General features: G+C 41.6%; 1 protein-coding gene across 8 annotated transcripts in view; it reads right to left on the reverse strand.

The window, feature by feature from the left end:
• Positions 1-25,353, reverse strand: part of ACACA (acetyl-CoA carboxylase alpha) — a 342,930-nt gene that overhangs the window by 17,237 nt on the left and 300,340 nt on the right. For all 8 annotated transcript variants that reach the window (XM_032163072.2, XM_032163071.2, XM_058446054.1 and 5 more), the window contains 5 exons: positions 23,853-23,949; positions 20,692-20,788; positions 19,513-19,648; positions 11,298-11,475; positions 10,583-10,695 (listed from right to left, as the gene is read on the reverse strand). In XM_032163072.2, the coding sequence (XP_032018963.1) occupies positions 10,583-10,695; positions 11,298-11,475; positions 19,513-19,648; positions 20,692-20,788; positions 23,853-23,949 (621 nt within the window). The remainder of the gene's footprint in view (positions 1-10,582; positions 10,696-11,297; positions 11,476-19,512; positions 19,649-20,691; positions 20,789-23,852; positions 23,950-25,353) is intronic.

Raw genomic sequence — 25,353 nt, forward strand, 5'->3', positions numbered from 1 at the left:
TAAGATGGCACCACTACACTCCAGCCTGGGTGACTGAGTGAGACTCTGTCTAAAAAAAAAAAAAAAAAAAAAAAAAAGCAAGAGGTCCACAGATTACTCTCAAATGGTTCAAAGAAAATGGATATGTGTATGGAGCAAGAGAGAATAAACACATGTACACATGTGAATATGCAGAAATAATAAAGCAATGGGATATTAACAATAGGTGAATTTGAGAAAAAAGCATTGTATTATTCTTGTAACTTTTTTGTGAAATTGAAAAGTTTTAAAAATTAGGCAAGCTGGAAAAGAAAACTTATTCCTGGCTATCCAATGCATACAATCAATAATCAAAGCTAATATGTATAGGGTACTTGGCACCATTCTAAGTGCTTTATATCTGTAAATTTATTATCACAACAACCTTAGGAGACTGGTATTCTTATTATTCCCATTTTACAGGTGAGGAGACTGAGGCACTGAGAATTTACGTGACTTACCAAGGTCACAAAGCTAGCAAGTGACAGAGCCAAGACTCAATGCAGCAGTTTGGGTCCCAAAGCTTTTGAACAGTGTTAGCTGTCTCTTCTTGCTTACTTGGGCAGAAGACACGTGCTTCAGTAGTAATGTCCCTTTAATTTCTGAGAGGCTAAGTGATGATGGTGGGCTCCTGGCTGATAAAGTCTATCTTAGTCCCAATTCCATAACTAAGACCAGGACAATGTCTCCAATAGTTCCCATTCAGATGCAATTTCCTAGGCAGGCCTAAGATTTAAGAGTTGCATCTCTTGTTACTGTGAGTTCAAGAACTAATACAATAGGCAAAGTCACAGCCCTGCAGGGAGCAAAGGGATGGCAAGACCACTGACATGGCTGAATGCACTTATACATGGACCATATCTAACACACCATTTATTGAGCATTTACTGTGTACCAGGCACTGCTCTCAAATCTTTCAGGATCACATATCTCATAATCACCAAGCACAATTCAGATCTACACACCTACATCTGGTCAGCTGGTAACACTGCTGCCAAGCTGAATACTTCAACGTTACTGAGTGCTTTCCCAGTTGCTTCAGGTACATGATCTCTAATCCTTAGGACAACTCGACTTTACGCCAGGCTGTCTATTTTACAGGTAAGAAAACCACAGCTCTGAAATGTAAAGGGACTTCCCCAATGGCATTCAGCCCTTTTTTTTTTTTTTTTTTTTTTTTTTTTTTTGAGACAGAGTTTTGCTTTGTCGCCCAGGCTGGAGTGCAGTGGCGCGATCTCGGCTCACTGCAACCTCTGCCCCCTGAACTCAAGCAATTCTTCTGTCTCAGACTCCCGAGGAGCTCGGATTACAGGTGCCTGTCACCAAGCCTGGCTAATTTTTGAATTTTTCATAGAGATGTGGTTTCACCATGTTGGCCAGACTGGTCTCAAACTGACCTCAGGTGATCTGCCTGCCTCGGCCTCCAAAAGTGCTGGGATTACAGGCATGAGCCACCGCACCTGGCTGCATCCAGCTCTTAAGTGGGAAAGTCAGGATTTACACTTGGGTCTGGCTCTCTCCAAAGCCTGTGTTCTTCCACATTAACTGGTATTGAAGGCTGGCAAGCAGATATCCTGCAGTGGCCACTACAGGGAAACCAGCTGGAGAGTTGGTTTGTTGTTCGCAAGGAGTTAAGAACAAGGCTCAGCACTGCTGCAGAAGAGAGAGGCGCTACGGGCCGAGGACAGTGTTTCAGAAACCAGGCTTTGGCTTCGTCAAGTTGGAAGGACGGAGGATGCTGGCTTCTGGGCTAACAAAGGTCTTGCCCTCTCAATCAAGCTATTCTAGAGCTTTGAAAGAATAACAAAATAAACGCCTATAATGCTCTGGCCCTCCTGAGACTAGCAAGATGGCAGGGCATTCCTCCAAAGCCTGCCTTGTTTGATTCCTTCAGTAATGCCTCTGATTATGGTTCAAGACCCACCTCAAAAAAGCATCAAAACAAGGAAAAGACTGAAGTGGAGAATATATGTGTTTTTAAATGCCCATGTGAAGGTCAAGGATTTGTGTGCTTTGTTTTAGGGGAAAAAAGATTTTTAAAATTTTATTTTCTAAAAATAAAAGGCTGCTGTTAAGCCAGTTATATCATGTGTTGCACACCAAGGGCCCCTCTCTCCTTGTACAGCAAAGCAGCCAGCCCCGGTAATGATTTAGGGGAGATTAACAAATATGTCAATGTCTATTTTCTGCTTAATTTAAAAGCGGCGTCTATAAAGATTTTTGACTTCTGAACCCTGTTCTCCTGAAAGAAAGAAGGTAAGAATGAGGAGGGGGATAAAGAGTGATTATCCTATCATTGATCGTTTGTCAGGAGCATTTCTTATTCACTGGACTATTGTAAAAAGCTAAGCTCTCGATCAATGCTGTAAGCTCCCTGTACAATTAAATATCTTGAAATGGTTTTCTTTCTTTTCTAGCCAGATTGCAGGGCCTCGGGGTTTTTAGGAAAGCAAGTTGGTGTGTACACGTGTGTGAGTGTGTTTAAGAATATGCTACAGAGAGAAAAGTCATTCTTTTCTAGAATTCTACATTAGGAAATGGCTGAGCAGGAGTAAAAAGGTAGGTGCTCCCATCCGTTCCTATCCAAAATAAAAAGTCCCTATGCAAGTTGGGAGGACTGCCTGAAGCCAGGATTTCAAGATCAGCCTGGACAACAAAGCAAGACCCTGTCTCTACAAACAAGCACACACACACACACACACAATGCCAAGTGTAGTAGCTCACACCTGTAATCTCAGAACTTTGGGAGGCCAATGTGGGAGGATGGCTTGAGCCCAGGGGTTCAATACCAGCCTGGGCAACAGAGCAAGACCCTGTCTTTCCTCCCGCATGCCCCCCAAAATTAGCCAGGCATGGTGAAGTATGCCTATAGTCCCAGAGATACTCTGGTGGCTGAGGCAGGAGGATCGCTGGAGCCCAGGAGTCCAAGCCGCGGTGAACTATGATCGTGCTGCTGCACTCCAGCCTAGGTCAGGAGTGTCCAATCTTTTGGCTTCCTTGGGCCACACTGGAAGAAGAAGAATTATCTTGGGCCACACATAAAATACACTAACACTAACGATAGCCAATGAGCTGGAAAAAAAAATTGTAAAAAAATCTCGTAATGTTTTAAGAAAGTTTACAAATTTGTGTTGGGCCACATGTGGCCTGCAGGCCACGGTTGGACAAGTTTGGCTTAGGTGAAAGAGGGTGACCTTGTCTCTGAAAAAATAAGTCCCCATGAAATCCTAAAAATGCACACTTCTACTTAAAAGTTTTAGAGAGTTAAACAGAGATGAAATATCACTGATCAAATAAGAAGAGCTAACAGTATTGAGATGTTACTGTGTGCTGGTACTGTTAAAGTACTTTTTATCTCATTTAATCCTTACAACAATCCTAAAAGATGAGGAAACTGAGGCACAAAAAAGTAACTCACCCAAGGCCACAAAGCTAGGAAATAGCGGAGTTGTGATTTTGGACTAGGTAATCTGGTTTAAGAGCCCATGCTCCTTAAACAAAGCAGTTCAAATTGACTTGAAAGTATCCGCAGCACAGTGGCCTATCAGGTGTTCCCTGGAGCCAGGATACAAAGAAAAGCCACATTTCTCCTCCATGGTATCAAAGGTGAAGAGAGGCTGGACACGGTGGGTCATGCCTGTAGTATCAGCACTTTGAGAGGCCAAGGCGGGAAGGATTGCTTGAGGCCAGGAGTTTGAGACCAGCCCAGGCAACACAGGGAAATTCTCTCTCTACAAATATTTAAAAATTAGCTGAATGTGGTGGCGCATGCCTTGTAGTCCTAGCTACTCGAGACTGAGGTGGGAGAATTGCTTGAGCCTGACAGGTCGAGGTGTGGTGAGCTGTGATCATGACACTGCACTCCAGGCTGGCAGACAGAGTGAGAATCTGTCTCTGACTGACAAAAAAAAAAAAAAAAAAAAAAAGCTAAAGAGAAACTCCCAGAGGAAACGGCTGATTTCTGCAGCAGGAGGCAATTTTTTGCCCAGCCATACCACTTAAATAGGCCAGGAGAAGGCCAGCCCTAGTCTGTGTATGAACAAACTACATCCTAAAAGTAGGATTTGGGGGAGGTGACATCTTCAAAGCTTGGAATAAAAATCAGACTGGTAAACTAAAAATTCTCTGCTCAGCCAAAGGCTCTAGGTGACCTTGTAGAAATCTTTTTCCTTTTCTGAGTTGAGTTCCTCATTTATGTAACAACAATGCCAGTCTGGCAAACAGGGAAAATGTTTTATAAAAGAATGTGATATTAAAGTGTTTTTAAAAACATTCTCAACTTTTTAAAAAGTTATACTTGGTGGCAGGTGCCTGTAATCTCAGCTACTTGGGAGGCTGAGGCAGGAGAATCACTTGAACTTGGGAGGCAGAGGTTGCAGTGAGCCAAAATCGCGCCACTGCACTCCAGCCCAGGCAACAGTGCGAGGCTCTATCTCAAAAACAAAAACAAAAACAAAACAGTTATACTAAGAAGCCTATGTAAATTTAAATCCAATTTTAACTTTGATGGGCCCTTCTTCCTTTACTTAAGAAAGCAATTTGCGCCAGGCGCGGTGGCTCACACCTGTAATCCCAACACTTTAGGAGGCCGAGGCGGGCGGATCACCTGAGGTCGGGAGTTCAAGACCAGCCTGACCAACATAAAGAAACCCCATCTCTGCTAAAAATACAAAATTAGCCGGGCATGGTGGTGCATGCCTATAATCCTAGCTACTCGGGAGGCTGAGGTAGGAGAACTGCTTGAACCTGGGAGGCAGAGGTTGCAGTGAGCCGTGATCGTGCCATTGCACTCCAGCCTGGGCAACAAGAGTGAAATTCTGTCTCAAAAAAAAAAAAGAAAGAGAGAGAGAGAAAGAAAGAGAAAGAAAGAAAGGAAGGAAGAAAGAAGAAAGAAAGCAAGAAAGCAAGAAAGCAAGCAAGCAAGCAATTTGCTTTGATTGGTTCAATACTTATGATGCTAGAGATAAGAACAAGACCACCCTCCCCAGAAAGCTCCTGAATATCTCAGATATTAGAACATACTCCCATCCCTCAACCTTGAGACTGAAAAATCAGCATAAAAAAGCCTGGAATCTTATTAAGATTCAGAAGTACAAATACAAGCAGTTGTTTAAAAGATCTATGTAATCACATTTTCTATGTTGAAAGAAATTTTTCTATAAAGATAGTAAGATAGGTAAAAAAAAAAAAATCCTGCAAAACTATTTCTATATCCGTAACAGGTGAGACTTTCTTTACACAAAAGCATTCTTGAAAAACTGCGTAAATCAGATCCTGTTTTAAATGCCTTAAGGGAGCTATTTTATGAGGAACCCTGCAGTGAATCCTTTGGTAAGGCAAATAATCCTTTTGTAATGGGAATAATTTCTCCCAATGTATCTAGCTTTTTTTAAAATCCCATTTTCATATATCTGCTTTTCTTCAAAGGGGGCCATACCTATCTAAATACACCCACATTTGCATATTGATTTTAACAGCAATCCTCTCAGGGGACGTTTAACCCTAAAGTTCCTTGCAATAGTGTTAGTGCTCTACTGTTCATATTTTTAAAAATCATTATATTAATAGAAAACCCAGAGATTTCCAAACAGGAATAAAAAAAATACTGCTTCCCCATCAGTCCCGTCCCTGTGTTTCCATGCAGACATAGCCATATAAAAAAGGTCAGGAAACAGCACAGAATTCTCTGAATTCTTCTGGTAGAAATATGCCTCTGCAGTCGTCATTATTTTCCTTCCCTAATTTGCTCTCCCTATGTCTGGCAGGTCAGGATACGGGGATCTGGTCATTTGGGACCAAGACACATTCTGATGTCAGCTTTCTCTTGGGTTCCCGCTAACTAAATGCCTGCCAGGTCCCTCTGGCCAAACAGAATTGTGAAACACTGCTTCCTTGGGGGAGGCAAGCCCAGGTGCTTTTATAAATACAATCAGATTAAAGGATCAAACTAAAATGACCCCTTTCTCTTCTCAGAAAATGTTGTCACTATTGCACTAAACTTCACCAAGCCAAATAGCTTCTGAATCAGTGTGACAGGTAGGTTTTCAGCTACTGCTAACAAAAGAGAGGAGGCAAGATCCCATATCTACCTTTGTGATAGAAAGCCTCGTGTTATTTCTCATCAGCCTCCTTACTGCAAAGGACACAGTGGCCATAGTGTCAGTGAGGACACTCCAAGTTCAACAGGTGAGAGGTGAAAGGCCACTCACTAAGGCATGCATATCGGAACTTCTTTCCTAGTCTTAACTTTCCAGGCAAAGACATACTTTCTGCCTCAAACAAGCAACTCTGGCTCTTTTCAGCTTTCAGCCTCTCGAAGACGGACACAAGAGTTGGAAAAACACAGCTCAGATACTTTGATCACCTCTGCCAGAAAAGCAGCTTAACCCTTAAGTCCCCTTAGCCCAGGGAACAGTCCTTTTCCTGTCATTCTGGCTGCTAAAGAGAAGGCTTGGGAGGAAAGCATTCCTGAAGATTTTTACAGAGAAGGTATCCTCATCTGCCACCACAATGCTCCATATCTGCACCTGGGGCAACCTTGACCCTGAAGGCATGGTGGGTGTCGGCAGGCCTAGAAGGACCAGGCGAGGGCCAGCAGCAGTGCTCACTCAGTCCATGCTGCTACTCCCTGTGGCAGGCAGTCAGGGCATGTTCTGTGTGGGTGCAGTGCAGTGCTACGTGGCAGGCTGCCCAGCTGCCTGGGAACAGGGCCACAACTAAGAACAAGTTCCCCTAAGCGGCTCCTTTGCCCAGGTGCTCTTCGTTTTGAGAGAGAGGGACAGTGGGGAACTTACAATTGCTTCACACTTGGACTGGACAGTTCTCTCTCCATCTAAATTGATTTGTCATTTCTCTCTGAACACAAGAGGAGGGGAAGGATCCAGGAGAGGACCTCAGGTCACAGCACTCAAGAGGCCAGGCTAGCAAGGCCGTCCCGCTCCACAGCCACTCTCCCTGCTCCTGGCCTTGTGAGGCAGTAGAAGGATGTCAGAGAGAGACAAAAAGGCCTGGGAGGGCTGCGGCTCCATTTCCAGAGAAGAAATTTAATTTCCTTAAGGCAACCAAATGGTAGGAAGTAATTCTCCTTGCAATGACTCTACCAAGCCCTGGTTCTGTGAATCAGGGTCAGAACTGATTCAGCAATGCAAGACTCTGGGGCCTGGGCTTTGTTCACTTTTCTTTCTGAGGTAATTCTTCCCTTTACTTCTATTAGGAATCAGTGTAGGCACTATTTACATATTTTCTGTTATAATCACAGACCTGCAAATTAGTAATTCACCATCTTTCGACCCAAATTAACCATGTAAGATGACAAAAGGCCACTTAAAAAAATAAAAATTCTAGAAGAGATAAAGTTAGCTGCTCAGAAGTCAAATATTACTCATTCTTATAAAATACATAGTAATTATGATTTTTTTTTTTTTTAAGACAGGGTTTTGCTCTTCTTGCCCAGGCTGGAGTGCCATGGCGAATCTCGGCTCACTGCAACCTCCACCTCCCAGGTTCAAGCGATTCTCCTGCCTCAGCCTCCTGAGTAGCTGGGACTACAGACATGTACCACCATGCCTGGCTAATTTTGTATTTTTAGTAGAGATGGGGTTTCTCCATGTTGGTCAGGCTGGTCTTGAACTCCCAACCTCAGGTGATCTGCCCACCTCCTCCTCCCAAAGTGCTGGGATTACAGGCGTGAGCCACCGTGCCCAGAGTAATTATGTTTTTGAACACAATCAGTTGTGCGCTGGTTTGTCTAAGTGATCTGTGAGCGCGCTCCCCAGCAAAGAGGCAGATTTGGGGAGAGAACGGGAACACAAGATAAGATCCACTCCTACAGGATTTCTCCTAAATCAGATTTTCTCTGTGGAATTGGCTTTAGATTACAAAGGGAAAGAATCCTTGTTTAATTTAGTTCAGGCTCAGTATTCAGCTGAGGAAAAATCTGAAGAAATCCTGAGAAAAGGAGAACACAGAGAATGAGAATTCCATTCTGGACTCTGATGTGCATTTATTTATTTTGTATCTTAGATGATTCACTTTTTTGGCCTCAATTTCCCAGTCTGAAAAATGAGACCATTTCACTCACTTTGTGAAAAAGAATTTTGGTAGTTTGGTTCTAGGCATTGCTAAAAGAGCCAGAATCATTGTGAACCCCAAAGGAACTGGGTTCATAGTATGTCCTGTTATATCCAGGCTGACCTGCTTTGTCGCAGAGACAGCTGCCCGTGTAGGATATCCCTGAGAGACAGGACTATACTTCTGTTTCTTTCATATTTTCACATGTGGGACTGAGCCACAGAGAATACTGGATACCAAACATGGCCATCTGCTTTTTCTAATGATTAAGACGGAAAGATAATGATGCAATGAAGTAAATGCATGCTCATCTGCTCCTCATATTAGCTAGGCAGAGGTGTGATCTCCACTTTATGGTTGGAAAAAAACTGATGTTCGGAGAAGTGAAATAATTTACAAGACTCGTAGTTCGTTATTCTTATTCCAAGTCCACTGCTCATGTTCCCAAGCTGCCCTAGGCCAGAGCCTGCTTCACATTTAGCAGACTAAGGGTCCTTTTTCAAGTGCCATTTTGGTCAAGGTTAAATAAATATGGTTTTCTCCAATGCGGATAGGAAATTGATAATAAGATGATTTGTAACAAATGATTAAACGGCTATCACTTGGGAGTCTCCTCCCTCTCCCCTTCATGTGCGTCAAAAGTTAAAAGGTGCTGGTTGAAGGTGGGAGCGACATCACTTTCCTTGAAGAGAAAGAAGCTTCATCCCCACGCTCCTCACCATCCAGTCCTTCTGCAAACGGAGAAAGGATCCCTCTCCCTACCACCCAGTTACTCTGAAGGGATGATAACAGCCATTGGGGGGTTAAAAAGAGGCAGTGAACCCCCAGTTAATGAGTAGGAATTCAGCAGGCAGTGTAAGATAAATGGAGCTCTCTCTGCTTCTGCTACAGTCAGCATGAACTGCGGCCCTGCGGCTTCTTTGTGGCAAATGGAGTGCGCGAAATATCAAAGGGCAGTGATCCAGAAGAAGACCGACTTTGACAAATTTTAAATTGGCCAGAAAGAAAACCAGCAAAAAGAAAAAAAAAGAAAAAGAAAAAAAAAAAGGAAAAGAAAAAGGAAGAAAAAAGAAAAAGGAAAATGATGCAATTTGCTGTGTCCTGCAATTGCGGCACTGCTGCCTTTGTATGGAATTAGTGGTAAACACAGCGGCAACAATCGCGGGATGCTGGGAGCAATTATGAGCCATCTAAGTGAGATGCTTATCAGTGGCTGAAGCTTTTAGAGCTCTCTCTATGTACAGTTGTAAGTAACTTGCTCTTGAGCTGCAGTTACTTTAATTAAAGTGTATGGGATTGGTCAGAAGTAATTATTCTGTTTGGAAAAGAAAGAGAAAAAAAACTACCTCAACAATTCTGGGTGGCAATAGATTTTAGAAACAACTCTCATTTCTTGTATGTGTGCATTCCCCATAAAAGGATCAGACTGTGGTGAGTTAAGAGTTATCGGTGGCTGTTACCCAGTGGCAAACGATGGGACACAAACAGGGTTTCTTGTAACCCAAGTCACCATGTTTGGCAGGCAACCTGGCTCACGGCTCCAAATGCCTGGATATACAGTCTCCACAGTGTAGGCAAATGGGATTTTTCTATCTCTGGATGGTGGGGATATACAGTCCACAAATGGTACTTTATTAATTAAATTACCATTTGGAACATAAATGAGCTAGCATCTCTCTTCTCCATTCACTGAGTTTCACTACCTTTTAAAGGCAATCTCTGTTCCTTTAGAAAAAAACAAAAACAAGACAAGCCAACTGACAAAAGAACCTCGAGCAATTATCTTTACTAACATAGCAAGGGGCTCAATGGGAGACCTGGGCAGAAAATCAGTGTTTTAAAAGAATCTGAAACTCATTTATACTCTGGACTCAACACAGGACTCCCACAGTTTAGTCCTATGTTCAAATTGCAAGTGGCTTCCAAAAGCTCTGAAAACAAATGAGCAACAGAGTAATGGCTGGAAGCATTAAGCACGCCTGCTCTCAGGGCTATTCTGGCAGCAGCTACAATATTTGGAAGCACACAGTGCACAATCTTTACTTCTATTTCTCTAGCTCAGGATGACCCCGGAACACCGCCTGGGTGAAGACTCCTGCTTTTCTATCCCATCTCTCAGAAATGAAGTGAGCTGTCCAAAGAAACAAGCAGAAACAGGACATATTTAAATCTAGCATATTCTCTGGTGAGGCCTGCCCCCAGCAGCAACTCTAGCAATCATTCTCTACAAGGACATCTTAGAAAGACAGGCTTTTTGTACTCTAAGGAAATATCAGGAAAAAAAATCAGGTGACTTTTGCTTTTTTAGGGCTCACTTTCCCTATTATACACACTATTTCATTCTACCAGGGTTCTTACCATATAGAGGACAGTAAATAAAGATTATCATGAATTTGATCAAATGCTTCAGTGCCTCCTCCCCTGGCCTATGAATGCACTCATTACAAATCAGCTGAATGGCTCATTGATTTGCCAGGAGGACAAGCAGACATACCCAATCGCTCAGCCAAGTGGATGTAGACTGGATCCACCCGACGCATGGTTTTCACCAGATCCTTTCTGCGGAATTTGATTTCTACTGTCCCTTCTGGCTCCAGAACAGATCCCCTGGATCAGAAAGAAAGAAAACAAAACAGAAATAGAGGCACTTTAAAGGAAGGAGACAACAGAATGAGGCCAGTTACAATTTGTGGACCACGAAATAGCTTCATTATCGTTTTGCCTACCTATGGTTAACAGACATCTCCCCAGGGAGAACAGTAGGCACCAGAGAAGTGTCTAAGTGAGGTATGAGAAAGGCCTGGCAAAAAACAATTAAAATAATTCTCATTACCACACCAGTCGACTTCCATTTCAAAGGGAGAAGAATACAGATTCCACCACCTACAGCTGATAAGAGTAACAGGAATCACTCTTTATTTTCCAGGGAAAAAAAATGCTGTAGGCACAGTGACAGGGGAACCACCTCCATCACGTAGGATGTACAATGATGAAGGGCAATACTTCATCAATTCTATCTACAATGATGAAGGGCAATACTTCATCAATTCTATCTATCTATCTATCTATCTATCTATCTATCTATCTATCTATCTATCTATCTATCTATCTATTTATCTATCTATCATCTATCTATCTATCTATCTCACCTATACCACAGCTGTCAGTCTGCTTGTAGGACACTACAAGAAATGTGGAAGGCACGCTACCTGCTTTCTCGGTCAGCATACATCTCCATGTGCCGGGGGTTGATGGAGGAGTCGATCACTACCCAGGAGCCACCCCGCAGCTCAGCCTGGGGAGGAATGTAAACCAGCACAGGCTGGGAGCACTCCCTCAAGCCGTCCACAATGTAAGCACCAAACTTCAGCACTTGGTCGTACATGTCTACGGAGAATGAGACACATTAGAAATCATGAAATTTCTCTTCCTCAAAGCAGTACTTTTGAACACTGTTCAGGACCTCTGGCCACGAATAGCCTCCTCATACTATGCCTCCTGTTTGGCCACCCTAAAGACTAAAGGGAGTATCGACCTATATCCCATTCAAGACTCCAGAGGATCTTCAAAAGCACAAGACAGCAACAGAGAGATGCACTGTCTTTCACAAGACACAGTGTGTAAGTCTTCCAGATTGCCTTTCCATTTTATGTCCTCTCTGAATTTCTGTACTCAGGTTTCACCACATTAATTCACATTTGCTCTACAAACGTTGAGTATTTTTCATGTCAATATGTGCTCTCCCACTACATTAAGTTTACTAAAGGAAGGAACTAGTCTACCTCTTTTCAGTTATTCTCATGATGCTTAGCATAGGATGAGCTCTTCAAATGTGCAGCTAATGGAAATTAATCCTTTAAAAATTTTATCTTCAAAAACTATTTTTTATCTTGGTATCCCGATAGCCCTGCCCAGTGCCTGAACATAGTTAGTGCTCAGCAAATATCTGCTGAATGAATGAATGCTGAATAAATTAGTTTTATACTCTGGAAAGAATATAATGAGAAAGAAAAACAAATTCTTTAACAGTTGCATTTTTATAGGGTATCAATGAGAGAAAAATTTAAAAAATACTTAGGAAATACCACACAGCCACGTGAGAAGAAGAGACCCAACCAGGGCAACATAGTGAGAACCTGTCTCTACAAATAATAAAAAATTAGCTGGGCATGGTAGTGCATGCCTGCAGTCCCAGTCACTTGGCTGAGGTGGGAGGATCACTTGAGCCCAAGAGGTCGAGGCTGCAGTGAGCCATGATCTTGCCACTGCACTCTAGCCTGGGTGACAGAACAAGACCCTGTCTCAAAAACAACATAAAACAAAATAAACAAAAAACAAGAGAGGGACCACCTCTTCATTCTGCTAAAGAGTACGCTTTGTAGACTGGGAATGGTAGCTCACACCTATAATCACAGCTCCCTGGGAGGCTGAGGTGGGAGGACCGCTTGAGCCCAGGAGTTCAAGATTAACAGAGAAAGACCCTATCTCTACAAAAAACAAAAAAATTAGCAAAACATGGTGGCACATTCCCATAGTCCCAGCAACCCGGGAGGGTGAGGTGGGAGGATCTGAGCCTAGGAGGCCGAGACCCGCAGTGAGCTATGATCATGCTGCTGTACTCCGGTCTGGGTAACAGAGCGAGGCCCTGCCTTAAAAAAAAAAAAAAAAAAGAGTACATTTTGTAATCCCTCCAAAGCCAGGAGCACCTGAAGAAAAGGACCCATGATGTACACATAAAGTGAGTCCTTGGAAAACTGGATCAGTTATTTATTTCCCAACTTTTTATGGACTTCCCATTTCCCAGCTCACTGAAGTCCATTGCTAAAGCTTTAGGTTTATGAGTCCAGATGTTTAATGAGTACTTCAGTGGAGCCACAATGGATCCTTTCTAAATACCAAATAACAGGTTCAACTGAGATCAAACTTTCTTATCAAAGAGAGGATCTCAATTTGGAATAAATCAATTCTGGGAATCCAAGGCAAAGAAGCATTTTTCAGGAAGTTAAGAGCAAACCAAATAGAAATTGCTTTCATTGTAGTTACTGGCAAATTAAACTGCCACCTTCTCTAAAGTAAAAATGGCTTAATACACAAACCATCAGTGAGCATAGTTCACTGCAAGGCACATGCTCCACTGCCCCAACCTGGTGTGTCTGTGAATACTTCAGAAATTCCAAGTTGCCCCAGAAAACACTCCCTACTCCATGTGGAATGTGTATGATTATATACTCCATGTATAAGATCAGAGTGAAGACATTTATTCCTTTGGGAGAAAAGCTAAGACCAAAAAAATTTACTGCTAATTACACAACTGCTGTATGAAGAGCAGGGAATAAAGGACTTTAAGCGCTTTACGCTAATTCTGTAGTTATGAAAATAATTGCTCAGTTCAAATTATTTTAACTAAATTAATTCTTTAGTGGATATTTCAACCAGTGCTACATAATAAAATAATTGTGTAATTAGCAGTACATTTTTCAGTGCTGCCAAGAGTACAGCCTCAGAACAAGTAACAGAAAAGAGTGTCCCTCAATGATATCATGCAAAGAGAGGAAATGGAAGGTATAGATAAAAGGAGAAAATAAAGCAATAAAAGACAGCATAAAAAGTCATTCTACCTGAAAAAGAAAAAAAAAGTTAGAGGTAAGTGAAAACAAAGTTTCCAGCTCTTTTACTCACTTCTTGTTAAAGACTTAGCTACAACAAAATCTATCTCTGTATTATAATTAACAGATTGATATCCCAAAAAGAAGGGGAGACTTTATTTAAAATGTATTTTCATTCATCTATTTAAAAAAAATACTAGATTTCATGGTATATGCAAATAGTTTCGAATGAAGATGAGTGTGTGTGTGCGATTTTTACTTTTATGAAATGGACGTGGGCTCCTTTTTGTCATCATCATGGCTAGCTTACTGTGTACCAGGGAACACGATTATATATACACACATATAAATCATTTAATCATCAGAACATTATCTTATTTATATATCCAAGTTGCAGGTGAGTAAACTGGGGCTTAAATAAGAGTGAGTGGCAGAGATAAGACTCAAATCTAGATCTTGTTGGCCCTAATGTCCACATTCTACTACTTCATTCTTTTTTTTTTTTTTTTTTTTGAGGTGGGGAGTGGGGCGCCAGGGTCTCACTCTGTCGCCCAGGCCGGAGTGCAGTGGCACAACCTCGGCTCACTGCAACCTCTGCCTCCTGGGTTCAGACGATCCTCCTCCATCAACACCCCAAGTAGCTGAGACTACAGGTGCGTGCCACCATGCGCAGCTAATTTTTGTATTTTTTGTAGAGACGGGGTTTCACCACGTTGCCCAGACTGGTCTCGCTGAGCTCAAGCTATCCGCCCACCTCGGCCTTCCAAAATGTTGGGATTACAGGTGTGAGCCTCTGTGCCCAGCCTCTACTACTTCATTCTTACTGCTAGGAGAGACAGCATGAGACTGAGGTACTCTGCTTTCCAACATCTAATATAATGAGTAAAATAAAACCAGAAAAAGAGACTTGCATACATGATTGAATATTCCCAACTGTTGCTGGATTTCCTCTGTGTTAATAAATGTTCAAAACTATACTGATAACACTACCAGCCTGTGTGAGGCTTGGATCGGACTGCCAAACAAATATTTTTCAGCCCCAAGACTGTGAGTAGGAAAGGAGCATCAGGGTTTGTTAAAGCTGACATGTTTGGGACTAATACATTGCCTCCATCTAACTTGGAACACCTATAGACCCACAGCCCAACCATCAAAACACCCAAAAAGCAGGCTATTAAAATATAAACAAACACAAAAATAAACTCTGTAATCAACATGCTCAGACTGAACTGCAGCTGCCCCAAACCACTTATTTTGAAAGGCAGGTTGAAACACTTGGCAACAATCTGACACACAATTGTCTGAAATCCCTTCCTATTTAAGAGACAGAGCAAAAGCACAGCCAATAGCAGCAGGAGAGGGGCAATCCCCAAGGGTTTAGGTTAGAAATCAGTCTACAGAATTTTAAAGCTACGCATATGCTGTCAATTCTCAGGCCCTGAGAAACGCAACTGGGAATAGAAAATACTGATAGGTTCCTCACTGGAGAGGCGGGAGCTTGGAGTTTTCTAGCATGCTGGGCAAAGCACATCTGCATGAATGGTGATCACACACAACCTTTGCAGTGTGCTCTCAGCACCTAGGCACCAACCCTGCCTAGGGCTTTTATTGTTATAAACATGGATAAACCGTGGCAGCCATGTGTATCAAACAAGGGAACAGGGTGGCAGAGTGTTTCCACAGTGTCCCACACTCTTGAAAATGAAACAGATCTTATTGGCTTGGGCAAGATTATCTGTTAGAAACTGAAAGTAAACATTAGCCATACACAAGCTATATATACATAATGTCTCTCCTTAGTTCATTATGATCGGCTGACACTGTATTTCAACATCCAAGTAATCAGAGACTTTAAAATAGACTTTCATTCCAGTTAAAGTTTTCAATAAATGTTTTTTTATTGTTATTTATAACCTGTCCCAGGAAAAAATAATAAGTATAACATGAAAAGCCAACTGAGAGTGACCCTGTAGCACCAGCAGTGAGGCAGCTTAATATCACTGGGATTTGCATCCTATCAAGCTATTCATGCTGAGGCTGGGACCCTGGTGCTAATTTCTAGTAAATTTCACGCTTGATGTCTCCCTGTTGTGGGTCATTGCCGGTTCGTCTAAATAAACTGCTTCCAAATGGCTCTTCCATCTAAATATTCAGCCAGTTTTTATAATTTAATTTTGCATTATGCTGAATAGCCTTCCGGCCAGATAGAGCTCATTGGAAAAAAGGCACCAATACCATCTTGACATGCTTTTATTTATTTATTTATATTTTTACTGCTCGAATTAGACCTCCTAGGCTGACTAGTAAAGAGTTTTTTTTTTTTTCCCTCCACTAATGTCAATTTTCAGCATAGCAAGAGCTGTCTCTAATCTTTTCCTACTCATTACACACAATTTTGGAGTCATTTTACCCACAGTGCAGTCGGCTCCTGGCTGTGTGTTTGTGTGCACTGAGGGATGGCATAATTGTTTATTTTCCCTCCCTGCATAATCCCCAGCCAGTATTGAAACCAAAACTGCAAACATCTCCCCAAGGGATGTGAAGAATGACAAGAGGTCCTCAGTTTAGGTCCCTTTACATGAGATAATACAACACCCTGACCTGTATGTAAATATGAAAGGCACTGTTCCTCCCCCTCCTACCTTCACAGGGATCTCTATCTTCCCTAAATCTTATTTGTCTTACGCGAGGTGTAAAAGGATGCATCAGCACCCAAATTAAGAAGACAGAACTTGCCCTGGTCTATATATCAGGCCAAAAACTCATTTCAGACCAAGGGCAGTGGGGAGAAAAGAATGGGTACCTATTGTTTAAGGGATATAGAGTTTATGTTGAGGATGATGAAAAGTTTTGGGTGTAGATACCAGTGATAGTTACACAACACTGTGAACGTATTTAGTGCCACTGAATTGTACACTTACAAATAAAGTTATAAATATTATGTATATTTTACCACAATAAAAAAATGAACTCATTTCTGAGCTCTTGAAATTTCTTTTCACAATAACCAAGGACATCCCCAAAGTAGAGGGGAAGTAGGTGGATAATAACTTTTTCAGGAACCTTGACATTCTGTTATAGGGATATTCTAGTAGATCTAGTTCTGGTTTTAGGCTCTAAAATCAGCCAACTGTGTTACAGAGAGTCAGAAAGATCCACCTTCCTTTCCCAACTCTGCCATTTTTTAGCTGAATGAGCTTGGGAAATTTACTTAACCTAATTTACATAAATCTTAATTTATGTAAAATGTGGATAACAATATAACCTACCCCTTAGAGGTGCTTGTTGTGATGATTATGTAAGATAATACATGTAAAATTGTTAGCACAAGTTTCTGGTGAAAAGAGCTCAATGAATCTTAATTGTTGTTGTTCTCAGTGTTACAGCGCGGCAGCCAATCTGGGCCTGAGCCAAAATATGTAGCAGAATTGAAGCTTTTCCTAGAAGTGGCACATTGGAAACTTTTGAACTCTGAACTCCAGTTAGGATAAAATATCCAGGGTGACACTGAAGTAATGTCGGAAGAGTACATTCTCAATGGGCCCCCCACAAAGAGATAAGTAAGGAGTAATAGCATAGCATTCTCTCCCAGGTCTCAACAAAAATATTAGAGCCAAGGAATTTGGGATCAAGTGAAATCTAATGTGGAATAAACCTCATATATATGAATGAGGGGGTTTCAGGCCCCCCTACCCTTTGATATACTACTACCATCTTCTTTTGAATATCCTGCTTTTTTTTTATACATTATGGCTTTATCATTTTGCTCATGACATTTTTCTTGTCTCTGTGAGGCAATGTATTGTTTCTGACTTATTTTGACTTATTTTTGTTCTCTGAAGTGGCTAGCATAGTTCCTAACACACAGAACTCAATAAAAATGTGTAGGATTGACTTAATCGTATACTCTCAATTTCTCATGGTATTTCCACTAATTTATTATCTCGGTCAAAAAATAATTCACTTTGATAATCTAAAAAATATATACAATCATTAATTTGGATATATAGTCCAAGTCTCCCCCAAGAAAAGTATAAAATGTGGTAGTTCTCCAGCAAATATAGGCAAAGGTAAACTTTTCAACCAACCAAACAAACAAACAAAACACACACACACACAATCAACCTAGTCTACATTTTGCCAAGGAGGCCTGGCCATACAGGGCTCTTCCTAGACAAGTAAGGAAAAATTGTCGGCAAAAATTTCAAATCCTTCTTGCCACAGAACTGACCATCTGGTAGTTTCCCCAGGCATTTCCTCCCTCATAGGCTGGGGATGCTTCTGCCCTAAGCTATTTTTAAGTGCCCTATTGACAGTTCATTGTTTCCCATTTTGTATGTCTTAAGCATTTTCTTTTCTTTTTCTTTCTTTTTTTTTTTTTTTTTGAGATGGAGTCTTGCTCGGTCGCCCAGGCTGGAGTGGAGTGGTGCAATCTCGGCTCACTGCAACCTCCGCCTCCTGGGTTCAAGTGATTCTCCTGCCTCAGCCTCCCAAGTAGCTGGGGATTATAGGCATGCACCACCACACCTGGCTAATTTTTCACAACAGGTTTTCACTATGTTGGACAGGCTGGTCTCGAACTCCTGACCTCAGGTGATCCACCCACCTCGGCCTCCCAAAGTGCTGGGATTACAGGCGTGAGCCACCGCGCCTGGCCATCCTAAGCATTTTCTAATCACTATTTACTCCAACAGTTTCTACTCCTCCCTCCTTCCCCTAACCTATCCTACTGTTTTTTCCTTTTTTTTTTTTTTGAGATGGAGTCTTACCCTTTTGCCCAGGCTAAAGTGCAGTGGCACGATCTTGGCTCACTGCAATCTCTGCCTCCCAGGTTCAAGTGATTCTCCTGCCTCAGCCTCCCGAGTAGCTGGGACTACAAGTACCCACCACCACGCCAGCTAAGTTTTGTATTTTAGTAGAGACAAGGTTTCACCATGTTGACCAGGATGGTCTCAAACTCCTGACCTCAAGTGATCCACCCGCCTCAGCCTCCCAAAGTGCTGGGATTACAGGCATGAGCCACCCCGCCTGGCCCTATCCTATTGCTTCAGAACCCCCAATTCTCCCCAAGACAGATGGAATTTATACTTAGCATACTCTCATACTGTCCAGGTATGTAGTCTCTGGCTTAGCATGGCCATGAATTCTCTGGCCATGGGACAGAGGGCTTCACTACTGTAAGAGGTAGTGTTTTTTGGCTCTCCCTGTAGTGTCCACAGTCACTCTACACATTAAGGATTCTCCGTAAAAAGTGATACTGGCTGCCTAATTACTTAGCAATTCCCATAGCATGGAGTAGAGCCTTTATAATAATGGTCTAATATGCTGGGGCCACAGGCCCAGGGCTGTTGTTAGATAATAATACAACATAGCACAAATTGCCACAAAGAACAGCCTCTGGTACTGAATTTGTTCATTTTCTTCCAGTAAATGCTAATTGCAGTATCTGTCTTGGTCACTGTAGAATATTAGGAATAACACCAACAAAGTATATGACCAGAAAAGAGGGACAGAGTCACAATCATATTTCCCCAGCACCATCAGAATGGTCCAGCATCCACCTGTGAGAGCGAGATCTACAACAGTAGGTCACCTCAGTAACACTAGTAGTAGATTATTCTGAAATTCTGTATGGAATTATAAAGTGTACTTTTTTCCATTCAAGTTGCAACTCAAAAGATGTCTCAGAGAGGGCAGAATCCCCAAAAAGCCTAGGCTATTAGGACACCCACAGATTCTGCAGAATCTACACCCTCCCTCTGCCACAGAGTGCCCAGTAATCAGTGATGCCCCTCCAGCCCACAGGCAGGCCAGTCACCTTTCATTCCACCAGAGAAGCCTCTCCAGTTGGCAAAGACCATCAGAGGCAGCCCTTCCCTGTTGAAGTCCTTGATGGCCTGATACGTCTTAAACGCAGAATCTGGGAACCAAACCTGGCCAGCCTGCTGGATTATCTATTGGGAAAAGTCAAAAGAAGACACAATTAACAACACAGCTCCAGGGGGAAATTTCTCCAAGGTGAACAAGATTTTACTTATTTAAAACTGAAAACTAAAAATCAGACCAACAAAAACTATTGTTCATCAAGATCATCAAGTTTGGAGTAAAAAAGAAGAAAGGATCCTCGATCTTTGACCTTGTCAAATACTATTCTTTTTAAGTCCTGATTATAACAACTCTGTAGTCAAAAGGGAAGAATGCAGTCCTAAGAACCCTTGTTCTAGGTTTCCCAAAAGCTACTTAAAATGGCTCCATTGTGCTACCCTTTAAAGCAAGTCAATTGTACATAGTCTCCCAGTCCTTTCACCTTTGTGCTTAGTATAGCATTTTCCTGTACCGTGGCTAACGAATAGACAGTTGACGTCACACTGCTGAATAGCCTCCTCCCTGGCCTCCCTGACCCCTCACTTTCTGAATGGTGTCAGGATGTGAAAATATAATCCATCCTTTAAAAAAAAAAATGGCGCCAGGCACAGTGGCTCATCCCAACACTTTGGGAGGCCGAGGCGGGAGGATCCCTTGAGCCCAGGAGGTCAAGGCTGCAGTGAGTCAAAATCACACCACTGCACTCCAGCCTGGGCCATGAACCATGTCTCAAAAAAAAGGGCTGTGACGTTCATGCTTGACATTACGGCAGACTTCACCATTAACTCTAGCTGTAGCTCTTCCATGTGTATACTCAGAGAATAGGGGACCAAAGAGCCTTCAGTATTATCTCAGCTGCCTTTCTATAAGACCATCTCCCCAACAAAAGTGTACTGTTTTCTAGCATCAAGAAGACTACTGTAAAGACTTATTTAATTTTTGAGGCAGAATTTAGCTTCTAGTTCATTTAGACTCATCTTAAAAGTGAGCACATGATGTTCTAAAATCATTCAAGGCTGCTGATGCCCTTCCCTCTAAAACTGATGGTTTGCAATCCTCCCGATGTATTCACAGGCACTGCGAAGAGAAAAACCCTCCAAGCACAGCCCCCAGTGTATTTGGGGTGGCCTACCTTGGCTTCAGAATCCAGGTTTGCTGGATCAGCTGGGATACTTAGTTCTACTGTTCGGGTTTCTACAGCAACAACTCCCACAGGTATTCCTCCTAGCCTGATAAAACATGAGTCACATAAGAACCCAATGTATGTCAACATTATAGCTAGCCATTTGTTTTCCAATCCCAAATCAAGACATTGGGGAAAAAACTAGAAACAAACACAGAGAGCAGGGGAAATATGATTCTTCTACGAGTTAAATGTGAGACTCTACGGATTTGATATTTACTCTCTAAATATGGTGGGAAACCACCCTCACTTCTATTCGGAAATGTCCCAACACAAGATAAATTCAAACCAAGGGCTGCTCTAGGGGAGCCTCTGCATTTAGACTCAACAGCCTAGCACATATACACATCCCTACCCCTGTGGCTGCCAAATGAAATTTCTCAGTTCACTCTAGAGCATCTCCTTGGTGAAGATGGTAGGAAATGGTCTGAAAGGCAGTAGGAATCTGAGACTTTCAGTAACTTTTAATGAGGGCTGACCTTGCTGAAATGGAGCTGTAGTTTTCTATGGAATACTAATAATGTGGTTCCAGATAAGATTTGAGGGTACAATAGGTCTTACTATTGGGTGTGTGGATAGGGAGTATGTAGGCATGTTATGATGATGATGAAAAACTACATGCCAAGAATAGGGAAGTGGATCAACAAGCCCTTAACTTTCTCCTTCCTTGGAAAAGACCAATGGGACAAGGATAATTTTTAGTAGTAATCCTGGTGAAGTCTATATTAGAAGTATATATTTAATCTCAAAGCTATGTTAATTTAAAAAACTGTTTAGGAGCTCAAAGCCTCTGCACCTTATACTCCACTATGACTTCCCAGTTTGGTCCTCGTAAAGATTTTCTAGGAAAAATCAGAGAACAAGGCAAAGTACAGGGTGAGTCTTTACTCTGGAAAATGTGATGCAGTCTTCATTCTCACTGTTGCATTCCTTGGGGTTGGGGCTGGGATGGGTTATAGTATCTCATTTCTCACAGCATCTCCATAACAAACTTTTCCATGACGGATGGCCTTTGGTTGCTAAATTGGCTAGTGAAAATGGATTCCTGTCATCACATGAGGCCTGACAAGGGCCTGAGTGGAGACCACCCACCCCCTTGTCACTTGCCTGCACTGAATCAGAATCAAAAGCCCTCTAGACAACCAGACAACAAGCAGGAGGTACACAGGAGGGTTTAGAAATATTTCTGTTCACAATGATTAACAATCCAACTGGAAACTTGTAATTGCAAAAGCCACCCTAAATCGGTAACTTATAACTTATATATTAGGGCCCATGTGACCTAATAAAGAACATCTTTATCCGAGTATTACAGTTATTTATTGAACTTGAAAACAGCTCAGAACAACTTCTGTTTTCTATTATACTTCATATAAATTTTATCAGGCTAGCACATGAAGATGCTACATCTTGTTTTATAGTGTGTCCCTGGACAAGGTGCCATGGAATAATAAAAGACAATTTACAGCCAATAGCACACATATTCCAAACATACATACCAAAGATGAGTTTTGGCAGCACTTACAGTAACAATCCCAGAAGAATACATTTATATTTATTTCTTGAAATGCCATTGCTTTTGAAAGAAGCTAGAGCTCCATTTGTGTTTTATATACTTGTGAGTATGTGTATATGTTTGGAGTAAGAAACCCAGAACTCGTCAGATGGAAAGAAAGGAGGAAGTCAGAGTGAGTGTTGCAATAAACAATGGCAGAGCTAACCAAAGCCAAGCTTGACTGATCTTGGTCGCAAAGCAATCCCTATTCTTCTAATCATAAGTGTAAAGTATTATTCTCTTATTTCCCATGGGAGGATCTTAAAGAACTCAACAAAGGTTTGGCTTTCTGAGACTTAAAATCTGTCATGTTTTTTCACAGACAGGAAAATTGAAGCAGAATAGATGAGACAAATCTCAAAAAAGTTGGTCTTAGTGTGCCGTGAGGAATCTAACAAGCTGATATAGGAGTTGAGTATCAGGGTTCTCGCTCCAGTGCATCTCCTACTTCCAGCTCCCCAGTGGGAATTTTACCAGGCACAGAGAATACTTCTCACTGGGACTGAGAAGCCTGGGGTGAGATAAAAGACCTGAGACTTTAAAGAAAACAGACAAGTAGGCTTTGGGACATTCAGTCTGAGCTGACTCCAGGCCAGAATCCTATTCAGTGTCACAGAGGAAGACCCTGTCTGTGGGATTTGCCCTCTGATGGCTTCTTATCACATGCAGCATGGAGGCGTGCTGACCTGCTGTACTGAGAGAACCACAGAGCCTAGAATTATTTTCAAGGCTGGAATCTAAATCTCAACCCAATGTGGCATGTTTGAGAATCTTGAGCAGGTGCCACTTTTCACCAAGATAAGGAAAACTGATTGCCCCCAGAGGAAGGTGAGCTCCAGATGCGGTCCCTCAGCAGCATGTCTCTGCAGTGCAGAAGTAGATTAAGATCAGTCGTGGCAGGTGCTCGTTATAGCTCGTTATAGCAAGCGCTACAGATTATTCTGCGCAGAGCTTGCTGTTGAGTGAAGCACTTCTTAGAGTAGGTATTAAAATTTAATAGAAACTTCAATTTCCCACTTGAAAAATATAGGTATCTTGGCAACCTATTTCAGCTTATTTTACTCCTGTTTCAGGTAAATTTTTTTTTTTGGCAATTCAAATCTGATTATAATCCAATATAGTACATTTGTCACTTAAATAATCTTGGTGCCAGGAAGAACCTCTTTCCAGTTACACAGAAAAGCAGATGAGTCTCTGAATCACTTGTCACCTATTCCTGAAAGAAAATTGTTTTTGGGAGAGGGAAAGTCATTGGTGGGCTCTGGCTATTGTAGTTGGGCTTTACAGCTCCCAAAGTGTTTTTCCTGAAACATTATAAAAAGGAAATGTTGTCAAAATTAGCCTTCAGATTAAACGCATCATTGGAGTGACACACAAAATGGCAACTGAGAACCAGCACTCCAATTATTCTGCTTTGGGCATGGCTATAATCCAATATTCTCAGACAGTTCAGACAAAGAGAACATTATTGGTATATATCTATATAGCCATGGCTCTTTTCTTTCTTATTTTTAGTTGGGAGGAAAAAGAGCTGCCAAAACAAAAGAGCTCTTACCTGGCTCTACCAACCACCACAGTCTGTGCCCAGGGCTGCATAATCTCTGAGAAAGATCCATAGTCAAAAAAGCCACTCAGCCATTGACCTTTTTGGGCTATAGAAGGGAAAGAAAGAAAACAGAGAATAAGGACAGTGAATCCATTGACAATGTGCTGGAACTGACAAATTTAAGGTGGTTTGGGGATTATTTTAGGGAGTTTGTTGTTTTTAACCAAATTACAATAGATGGAAGCATTAGGCAGCTGAATGTTCATCTGCCTTCAGACATCATCTCCTATTTCATTTGCTAGTCTGCATAAAAAGAATCATTTATCAGCAAAAGCATCATTTATTGTTAAACGACAGGGTTCAGCTAGCAGAGAGAGTTTGCATGCTTTTAAATAAATAACTTGACTTTCTTCAAGACACTACAAACATTTGCCAAAAGGCTGCCAAGTCATTAAAGATATTTTCAAAATGTCTATTTCTATTTTAAAACTTGCCTTACAATTTTGTTTGATTCCACTGACTTTCTTTTAACTGAAGGCTGAAAACAACCAAACAATAAGTATTAATGATCAGATAAGGATCCAAATTTGGAGGGAAAAATAGGAACTCAGTTTCTCCGCTACAAAAGCAACAAGATATATCTACTTTATTAAATAGCTGATAAAGTATAATCTTTCTACAAAAAAGGGCCACATATTCTTGACAGATAGTAAAAATACAATGGTTAAGATGCACATACTTAATGCCATTAATCTTCCTTGCACATAGAATTTCCTTCACTGGCAAGACCCAAAATTTTCAACATGTTAGTTTAAGAAAAAAACTTTTGTTCCACAGGTATGAATGTTTGACCAAAGCCCCATAAAAGCTTCTGCAAATAACTGTTTCCTAGTTTGCCCTCTCAGCTCACGGTTTTCAGTGATTCTTCTAATTTGAACATGGCCCTCCACCCCCTAAAAACCCAAGTCCAAAACCAATTAAAAGTGGAGATCTGAGCAAGCTAACCTCTGCTGACTTAAACAGGATGGAGAGTGTTTTATCAAGACTAAACTTGTAATTACTGTGTTCTACATTCCTTGCCTCTATGGCCCCAGTGTAAAATGTGATCATCCATTTCAAAATTATCTCTCCATCCGTGAGCTCAAAGCCGATCGTTTAGATTCTGGTCTTGTGTTGGGCGTCAGTTTGAAGAATATCACAGCACTATCTCCTCTAATAAATGACTTTAACTTTTCACCTAGAAGATATCTGCTTTAACTTATCACAGGGAATCATCTGCTTTCTTTAACGCTTCCACTAAATTAAAATCTGAAGTCACTCGATTTGGGAGCGAGTGTTAGCTGCACATAGACAGCAGGATGAATTACTAGGGAGTCAATGAAAAAATATTATCCAAAAAACAGAAAACTTAGTTTATCAAAAATTTCATTTTATTATGTGGATCTCATTAATAATGGCCAGGATAATGCCCACCTACACACACATACTTCTGTTCACCCATGAAAGAAGG

The sequence above is a fragment of the Hylobates moloch genome, unplaced genomic scaffold (genome assembly GCF_009828535.3).
Source record: "Hylobates moloch isolate HMO894 unplaced genomic scaffold, HMol_V3 SCAFFOLD_10, whole genome shotgun sequence".
NCBI lineage: Eukaryota > Metazoa > Chordata > Mammalia > Primates > Hylobatidae > Hylobates > Hylobates moloch.